A 9,944-nucleotide genomic window follows, 5' to 3' on the forward strand; every position below is an offset into this window, starting at 1 on the left:
GGTTTCACATTTGACATTGGCATTTAAAGTAACAAGTGATGAACAAGAAATCAAGTTTCTTATTTGATCCATCCACATCACATACTTGATAATGTTAATATGCACATATATATACATACATACATGGTTCTGTTCAGGAACACGACTAGTTTGTATATACAGAAGAAATCAGGAAGAATAGACGGATGGATATAAAACAATAAAGCCCCTTTGACCATATGGTAAAATAAGTTTCAAGCCCTTGCAGAGACAGACATGGCATTCAACTCTACATGTTGCTTACCTTCACTTTTAGGGTGGACAATAACAGTCGCATGGGCTTCTTCCCATGTAGTATTGTCATCTCCAACATGAGAGACAGATATAGAACCCACCTTTGTCTTTCCACTATCTGCATTCTCTTTGCCATCCTGGCTTTCTGAAACAATTTCCCACTCCTCTCTAAGAGAAGTTACATCCAAGCCTTTCTCGCGGTGCCTTTCGATGTCAAATGAAGTGGGTAGGATAACATAATCGTTGGTTGGATTGTAATAAGGATCATGATCTGCTCTTAACCAGTGTTTGATCACTCTAAACACATGGCGGTCACAGATGATTCCTCTGTGATCTCCAGGGACTCCAACCCTAGCTTCTGCTTTAAGCTCATCAGCCTGCCAGAAAGTATAGCACATTGAACCATATTTCTTGAGAAGGATAGCACATCAAACCATATAACTTTAACATTTGTCAGGATCAGGTAGTTATAGAAGCAGAGAAAAAACAATCACTTCTTACATTACTGTGCAGGGTAGGTTAGCAGAAAAATCCAATGGTGGCCACAGTTTCAAATTTAAATATTTTTTTTTTTTAATTACTTTCATCTTTTTCTCCTTTTCACAGGAACATTGTGCTGGCAGCCCTTAAACAGCACTGGCTCAAGCTTCTGAGGCACCAAAGAAATAACCAAGAATCCACATCTTCTTGGTAAACACCTCACTATCTACGTTTTTTTTTTACATTACCAGGAATTAAAAGCGAACCAAACCCTGGTCCCTGAAGGTACTTGGGTTTCAACAGAGCACTTATTCAAAGTGAACGTTGGTGAGATTCCAACATCTAAAAGCAGGAAATGAAAAGATACAAGAGAAAACAACACAAGACAGATCTAAAGATGCTCAACTTTAAAGATGTAACTTGGCATATAAATAAAGCCAAGATCTCGTGCAAATTAACATCTTTAACAGTAAGAGAAATTTAGAGAGGCAAGAATGATAAAGATAAGAAATGTTTATACTGCAAATTAACCCTAAACACAACATGTTAAGAATAAATGAAAGGACCTAAGCAAATGAATCTGCTATAACCAAATATGTGCTTTAGGCTTTCCTTCCTTCCATTCTCCCCCTACTACATCCCAAGCAGAATATATAACACTAGTTCAAGAAAGGAAGTGTGACGCCTTTTAACTTAAAACCAACACATACCACATTCTATGATACATTGGTTCCAAGTTGGCAAGCAAAAGAGAACATACAAGATGATCTAAAGTATTATTAAAGATCTCTCTAGAAATGTAATTAAAAAAAAGATTCATATCACGATCACATGAGGCAAAATGTAGAGCATATACCTTCGCAGATTCAGTTGGAACTGTACCATCTCCATCAACCGATATGTAGTTAGACTGTGAATATGCATAAAAAATGCTAGTTAGAGAGACCAGTGGGAAAAGACAAAAGGAAAAAATTAAAATACATAATTCAGTCAGACCAGTCCAAAGTCAAATAAAACAATGTTACCTGGACAAATGGTAATTGTTGAAGATCAGAAATTGGTGCATTCTGACTTCCATAACTGCAAAGAGGCCAATTCAGTGACCAGATTCTCATGAATTAGAACTATAAACAGTATATAAACATACATATTCATTATTCACATCCATATTCAGACAAATAAAAAATTGAGATCCAAATATTTAAGAAAGAAATAGTACCATACACTATGAGGCGTCTCATAATTGGTCCCATAGATGTTGTAGAACTTAACTTTATCAGGAACCTTTGCATGGCACAAAATCTCTCGGGTCTTATTAGCCCATTTCAAGAGTTCCAGATTGAATGGCAAAGAAATTTTTTCTCCATTATAAGTAACCTGCAAAGATTGATAAATGAATTTTATAGTTGCCGTTCAACTTCCAAAGAGATGAAACAACAACAATAATGTGTGGTTCAAGGTCAATATACAGACAGCTCAAGAGAGGGGAAAAAGGAAATGCATTTTACTTCAATGATAAGTCTATGACTATCTAGAAGCCCTGCAATGAGGAAACCTCATGAAAACCAGCTTTTCAGTATAAATTGTTTGACATTCTATTCCATGGCCAGCTCACCTTGTTGTTTGAAAGAGCTAACTCATACACTGATACAGCTTCCAGTGGAGAGTAAGACTCGAGTACAACGGAGGACTCTCCATTACTGTTAGATTTTTCCTTCCAAATTTCTAAAAGTGGTGCATGCTCCCAGTGGAAATCAGGGCACCCCATTAATTCATATATTGACGGACACTCGATCAACTGCAAGACCAAATATCAGATGTAATTGATCTATCAAAGAAAGTAGTTTTTGCTAACAAAATTACAAACGAACTAGCCTCTTGTCCATATTGCTAGACAAATTCCCAATAATGGATGCTTTAATATGCAACTGAAGTCTAACCAATAAATAGATATCAAAGAAACTATCCAAGAAAAAGACAAATGGCACACCTAATAATCAGAATGGAGAACATATTATCAACAAGACCACCCCTATGAATGTATGAGTAGCATTGTGGGTTAATCAAATTAAGAAACATAGAGCCTCATAAAATATGCAAAACCGTGCCACCGCCTATCATTAATTACTGTTTTACATTGACCAACATATATAAAAATCTAGACACAAATTTCAACAAGATGGCAGAAACAAAGAAGAAAAACTGACTATGCACACATGACACAGAAGTCAGAACTAAGCACTGTCTAACAAAACAGTGCAAGAAATCTAGATAACAAAGTACGCAAATGGATGGAGGGAAGAGAGAAAAGGGAGAAAAGATCATAGTGCAATTCAAGTGGAGTTGAAACACAAACCAGCTGATGCATACTCCACTTGGATATGAAAAACCTCTCTTCCCACCCATGCACAAATGACGTTCCGTTCAATAATGAAGAGGTAATATATCCAGGAGCACCTGTAACGTGATCAACCACATAGACGAATCACATCAATCAGAATATCAAATTAAAAACCGTAAGACACAAAAGAACACCATAAACCATGCCAGCACCACTAATTGATCTTAGCTTACTGTCAGAGAAAAGGACGAAACAAGGAGACAGAGGAATAAAGTTGCAATAATTTGGAATGCATGAATTTAAGAAACAAAATCACTGATATTAATTCCAAAACTATAGCCTAAAAGATTGGATATTATCCCTTGCAGATCCAAGGTTCCACACCAAATTGATAACATCATAGTTATACAAAATGCAGATTCTCCTACAATCAATATCCTGAAACGCTACCATTCTAAAGGGTGAGTAAGGCTAAAAGTAAAGAAGCAGTAGAAACATTTCGAGGCAGATCAAAATTAGATATTTAAGCTCAATCTGAAATCATAGTACCGTACAATCTGTGCTTTCAGTACAATACTGTCTAGATATTCCTGGAGAACAAAATTAAGTCTATTAGACTGTTTGCCTCCAACTGTTCATAGACGTTCATGGAAAACAAAATTAAGTCTATTAGACTGCTCGCCTCCAAATGTTTAAATATCAAAAGCAAGATCTGTTACATACAATATCCTTTTCTTCAATTTTCTTTTGGGTTTATTTCGATTATGATCAAAATTAAGCCTATAGGTATGCGTTCGAGCTCTAAAGTACTGTTGTCTTACTAATATCTTTCCTGTGATAGCCTAAGGCCTTATTACATGTTAGAATACCATACTCAACAAGGATGATATATAAACTTACTAGAAGATTAAGCTACATTAAGCAGATAGGATTTAAGATAAGTCATTACTTGAGTATCATTTACCAATCTCACCTATTTATCAAAAACTATTTCAATGGCTGAGCCTTCAAAGATTGAACTTATAGATTATTGTATACCGGTTTACTAGACAGTATGGCGTTTGGCCTCAATAGGTAAATATAATTACCTTTTCTTTTTGATAAGTAATACTGACAAATATGATTACTTTTATGTCGTTACATCATCGTTCTTTGCTAATCAATGTCGACAAGTCTTCTTCTCATTCTATACACAGTTACACAACCATGCCAAAAGATAATTCATACATGAAATTAGGCATATAGATTTACATAAAATTTAAACTTGATTTTTTGTAAGTTAAAATTAAGATCTATTTTCAAAAAGAAAAACTAACCTAGAAATTGAAATTAAAAAAATACTCATTCCTTCCCATGTTAGTTGTCAACTTTCCCCTTAACAAATAATGAGAAGGGTAGTTTTACTAATTTACCCCTTAAGAAATCTTTTTGGAACTTTACAAACTTGTTTACACTTCCAAAAAAGAATAAATTGTAAAGATAAAATGGAAAAAATTCAATTAATTATATCTTAATTTTGTGAATTGACGAGTAATTTGGGACAACTCTTTATTTTTTTGATGACAAGGGAAACCTGCAGCCGCTACCCTTTGGGTGCGCACAGGGTAAAACCCCCGCTCCTATGCAATAGCTCGCAAACCACATAGGAGAGGTATCCCGCACTAGGCAAGCCTGGTGCGACGAGCTCAACCCAGAAGGCAAACCCCTTGCTTTCGCTGGCAAGGGGTTTCGAACTTGAGACCTCCAACATGGAAGTCCCAAGCTCAAACCACTGGGCCACCCCGAAGGGTTAATTTGGGACAACTCTTTATAGTAAGGTGGACAACTAATATGGGATGGAGGGAGTAGAACATAACATTTCCTTTTTCAACATTACAAAAAGATGTATCAAATTTAATACTAAACAATAATCTCCCACAGGTAGGAGTCAGGAAGCAGACAGCAAAACTGTGGCCTATTTGCTTTAAAAGGCAAAACCTAAGCTAGGGATGAAAGAAAAGTAAGCTTAGGAAATACTTGTGGCTAGATCTCACACCTCTAAAAGCGAAGTTCTTCTATACATTTTCCATTTAACAATAAGGCAATGATGGTTCAGTGTAGATCAGAGAACGGATATTTGTTATACTTCAGAAGAAAACAGGTGTATTCAAATTTCAGCTACAGATGGTGCCAGCTCATTGCTTTGGGCTTCTTATAGAAGTGAAAACTTGTATGTGAAGTCATGTTACAAAAGTCTAGCTACTGAATTCTGCAACTCCCCACAATAGCTTTGGAAAATTATTTGGAGACCTAAAGGGCCATAGAAGGTAGCTTGTTTTTACTGGATGCTGGGCATGATTCATGTCTTAGTCAAATTTGAGGATAAGAGGCTTCAGATTTGCAGTAGATTCTTTTTGTGAACTAAGGAGATAAGAGAACCACAGACATGTCTTATTTTATTTGGTACTGTCCTGCCAGTTATGGACTAGCTTCTGAAATGCCTGGGTTAAATTGTTCATGATATTAACTATCAAGGGTCTTTATGCTGCTGGATGGACTACAAGTGCAGAGCAGAATTGACGAGAAGTTCTTACTTTTCTTCAAAGAGAAAAAGAGAAAAAAGGACCGAAGAAAAAGTTGTTGATATAGATGTGTTGAGATATAAAAAATGGATCAATTTTTTTAAGCTCTTCGGCATAATTTAAACAGTGTAATGAGGAACTAGCATGCTACATTTCCTAAGCTCAACACTGCAGTGAATACTACTTCATTAGTAATACATCTATTTTGTTAGTCCCTCCACCTCCTAAAAAGTAAAAGAGTGACGGGGGGTCCAGAGAGAAATAATACTACATTTACAGAGATTTGAAGTTTTTTTTTTTTTATGACGAGAGAAACCCGCAGCCGCTATCATTTGGATGTGCACAAGGTAAAGTCCCCACTCCTATGCAATAGCTCACAAACCACACAAGAGAGGTAACCCACACTAGGCAAGCCTGGTGCGACACGATCGACCCATAAGGCAAACTCCTTGCTTTCGTTGGCAAGGGGTGTCGAACTTGAGACCTCCACCATGGAAGTCTCAAGCCCAAACCAAGTGTATATGTAACATGATAACATGTATATGAATAGATAGATGAAGTTTAACACTTCCAAAGAAATCTTAGAAAAGTTAATCAGGAATATATACCTTGCCTAAACTAAAAAACATGTGGAGACATCATTAGGATACCATGCAGCTTACTTGAAATGACAAAGAGTTGCTTACCTTGGAATGGTGCAGCTATTGCAATCCAATTCTTCACATATTTTTCAAAGATCTGCAAATACAACATTCATTAAAAGATTAAAACTAAAATAAATATTTTTAGGGCCAAGAAGAGTGGTTAGGAAGTGAAGTAGCAGGGCAGAAATACAAAAAGAAAGGGAGAGGAGGCTTTACATCACTGTGGAGAGCCATGAAACATTTAACCAGAAGACCACCCATAGAATGACTTATGATGTTTATCTTTTTGCCTCCTGATGCAGTATGTATGGATTCTAGCTTTTGAGCAAAACACTCCATTGTTTCCTGAAGCCTGGAGGGAAAAAAAATGGATAAAGCAAAATTTTCAGCATTAACACATGGCAAACGTCTTCAACACAAAATATGAGTATGTAATAGCAATGTCTGAGTGAGTCACCCACTAAATTTAGATAGTAAACAATATTAAGCTATGATAATGGAGAAACACCACATTGAGAGTATGTGGTTATATATTGTTAAGAAAAGGATTAAATCTGTAAAAGACATCTCTATTTCAATTCTTCAAGGAGGATTAAGAAACACATAAAATTAGTGATACTCAAATGCTGATCGTTAACAGGGAAAACATTTACTGGAAATCATGTTCAATATCTATTAAATGACCAGCAGCTACCTGTTGCTCTGCCGGAAATCATAGCCAAACCCAAATAGGGTTTTTCCTTCTTGGTAACCCCAGCTGAGCATCTCAACTATCATATCATGGTAATAATACACACAATCAGACCCCACAATCTGCAAAAGAGGACGAGGTCAAGAAATCAAATTTCTGATTTCATAAAAAAGTCATTATTATATTGACTTTAATATTTTAGCACATACAACTGAATCATTATGAAAAAAATCAATTTGTTTCCAGACACAAACCCTTCATTCTCTCCTTTTGAGAATGAACCCTTCATTCTCTCTTGTACTCGAAGGTTCTAGCATTATAGCACTTTCGTCCTGCCCCCTAATCCATTGCAGCCCCCCTGACCATTTATTTCCCCTATACATCAGAAGGATTTTAAACTTACTGCATTCTACCTCGTGTCACCCTTAATGGTAAGGAACTTTATAAAATGACTCCTCTTTGTAATAACTTCTCTTTTCAATAAAACTAAAGAAAGAACTCAGACTGATTTGTTCAATGAATTATCTATGCTGTTTACTGTGTGCATTTCTAAAAACCGTAATGTGTCCACTTATTCCCTTCAAATAGTTCATCATTAGCAGGTGAAAGAAACTTAATTGTCCTTGCTGAGTCTCTAATGAGAAAGAACTTACTGGGAATCTCTTAGCTGAAAAGCAAGTTGAAGATCTAGATCTACTACACCTGACCAATCCAATGCATAAAGTATTACCTTGAAATACATGTACAAGTCTACAAGAATACTCCATTGTTCAAAATAATGTTACACGGACAATGAAATGCTCAAACACGATTGAGCGCTTCCCTCTCTTTGGTAAATTCCAATTTCTATCCCTCTTAACACTGATTCAGTACGTAAAACCCTAATCTCTAGTATTGTTTAGTTTGTGACACAATGGTTATTTTGATTTATCATTGGCACAAATCTCAGCACTGCTCCAGTACGATTATATACGTAGGTTCCCGAATTGACAATCATTAATGACTCAATAAATAACCTTCTACAATTTCAACACAATGACTACGCATAGTTAGTACAAGGCAGCTAACCATGTCGGGATCCAAATTATCAATAGCATGTAGTCCATATCTGTCTTCCGGGACCTCAATGCTAGTGTCAGGGTCTAAATTGGTAGTTTTACCTGTTTCATAACACCCAAAAGGGAAAAAATAAGATAAATAACATCAAAATACAATATTTAACACCTAAAACCAGCTTCTTCTTTCCCTATAATCTATTATCATACAGCCTTTAAGAGCACAACAGCAGAAATTATCAATAACTACAAAATAGCTAGTGAAAAATCCTAAATTTAACTTACCAGTAGAAGGGTCAAAGCGACACCATAACTTATCACAAAACTCATGATCGGCACCAAGTATTCGGACCCAAACCCGTTCGGTCCGACCCGTTTTCTTATCAACAGCGTTGAGAATCGACCCGGCGACGCCCGGAACTAACAGAACTGGATCAAGGTTCGGATCAATATACTCCTGAGGCTTCTTGATCAGCTTCAGCCACATCTCTATTGACTTAATCAGCTCCTCTATTAACATCGCCATTCCCCAAACGTCAAATTGCAGATTTCAGAAATTGAAGAAAAAAGTGAAACAAACGGTAAATTTAGAGTTTAATTCAATGAAATTGAATGAGAAATAGGGTGAACTTTAGGGTTTTTTTCTGGATAAGGAAAGGGAAGGCGGAGGAAGGCGGAGATCGATGGCGGAGAAGAGCCGTGGAGTTGACGGAAAGTGAACATAGAATCTGAAGTCTAATCACAATTTTTATTGTACGTTTCATAGCGAATTACTATTTTACCCTCAAAGTAGATAAAGGCATCACAATATTAAAAAATCGCATGGTTCAGAAAATATGTTAGCGAAATAAAATAGAAAATGGTTTCATTTTAGTATGTGAAAAATATTGATTCCGTCTCAACTTATATGAGCTAATTTACTTTGTTACGAAATTTAAAAAAGAAAGACTTTTAAAATTTATGGTCTAAAATAAATCATAAATTTTTGTGTGACTATAAATCATTTCATTAAAGATAAAATGAACATTTTAAAGTTAAATTGTTACTACTAAATATAGAAATATGTTATTCTTTTTTAAATTGACTAAAATAAGTGAGTTATACAAATTGGGACAGAGAGGGAGTACTAATTAATTTGTTGAATAGTCATTTGCTTAACTAAATTCAATTTGATTTTTTGGTTATTAATTTGTATACCTGATAAATTGTTATAGTATCACTAAAATATTGATCGTTATCGATTTAATTATTAAGATTTTACATACAAATAAATCATTGTAAGTCACTTAGAAGTAAAGTGACAAACCACATGAACCATACACATGAATTGTATATCTTGTTCAAAAATAAATATTAATACCTTATAAAATAACTAAGAATTGAGATGATTGATTAAGAATAAAAATATAAAACTAAATCTAAAGTCAAGGAGATCGATCAGAACAAAAGCATAAGTTCTATACCAAGTTTATTTTCATAAGATTTACAATCAAAATTCAAGAAGTTAAAACTTAGAAAACTAGTTGGCCAGTTTCTCCGACCATACTTGTAGCACCACTTCTACCAGCAGAGCTAGGTAGGGGTTCGTAGATTCGGATAAATTTTTTAACTTTTTCGTAAATTCTGTATTTATATTAGAAAATTAAATATATAGATATATATATTTATATGAATTTGTAAATTTTCTAACAAAATTAATTGATAGTTCAGTGGTAAGGAAGGGGGGTGAAAATGCTTTTCACACTAGTATTGTAGATTCGAACCCCTCTATCAACAAAAAAAGCATGCTTTGTAATATTTTTCTCTTCTATCCTAAAATTTAAAACCTCCAATAAATTCCTAATTCTGACTCCGCCTCTGACTTACATCACCATCTCTAGTGCTTCTACCTCTCATATC

General features: G+C 35.2%; 1 protein-coding gene across 1 annotated transcript; it reads right to left on the reverse strand.

Moving 5' to 3' along the window:
• Positions 1-39: 39 nt before the first annotated feature.
• LOC102600995 (lecithin-cholesterol acyltransferase-like 4) lies at positions 40-8,869 on the reverse strand. Its single transcript, XM_006362527.2, has 11 exons — positions 8,331-8,869; positions 8,059-8,150; positions 6,994-7,112; positions 6,516-6,651; positions 6,342-6,393; positions 3,110-3,210; positions 2,369-2,551; positions 1,973-2,130; positions 1,779-1,833; positions 1,610-1,663; positions 40-650 (listed from the first exon to the last, which is right to left on the reverse strand). Exons 1-11 carry the CDS (start codon positions 8,569-8,571, stop codon positions 234-236), a joined length of 1,608 nt encoding a protein of 535 aa, XP_006362589.1. The 5' UTR covers positions 8,572-8,869; the 3' UTR covers positions 40-233.
• Positions 8,870-9,944: the final 1,075 nt, after the last annotated feature.

The sequence above is a fragment of the Solanum tuberosum genome, unplaced genomic scaffold (assembly GCF_000226075.1).
Source record: "Solanum tuberosum cultivar DM 1-3 516 R44 unplaced genomic scaffold, SolTub_3.0 scf00406, whole genome shotgun sequence".
NCBI classification, from domain to species: Eukaryota; Viridiplantae; Streptophyta; class Magnoliopsida; order Solanales; family Solanaceae; genus Solanum; species Solanum tuberosum.

Excerpts from the sequence above, each read along its gene's own strand:
- LOC102600995 (XM_006362527.2), bottom strand. The coding sequence starts at position 8,571 with ATGGCGATGTTAATAGAGGAGCTGATTAAGTCAATAGAGATGTGGCTG. Across the intron at positions 8,151-8,330 it reads TCGCTTTGACCCTTCTACTG|GTAAAACTACCAATTTAGAC; the intron begins GTAAGTTAAATT and ends GTTATGAAACAG. Across the intron at positions 651-1,609 it reads TTCCAACTGAATCTGCGAAG|GCTGATGAGCTTAAAGCAGA; the intron begins GTATATGCTCTA and ends ACTTTCTGGCAG.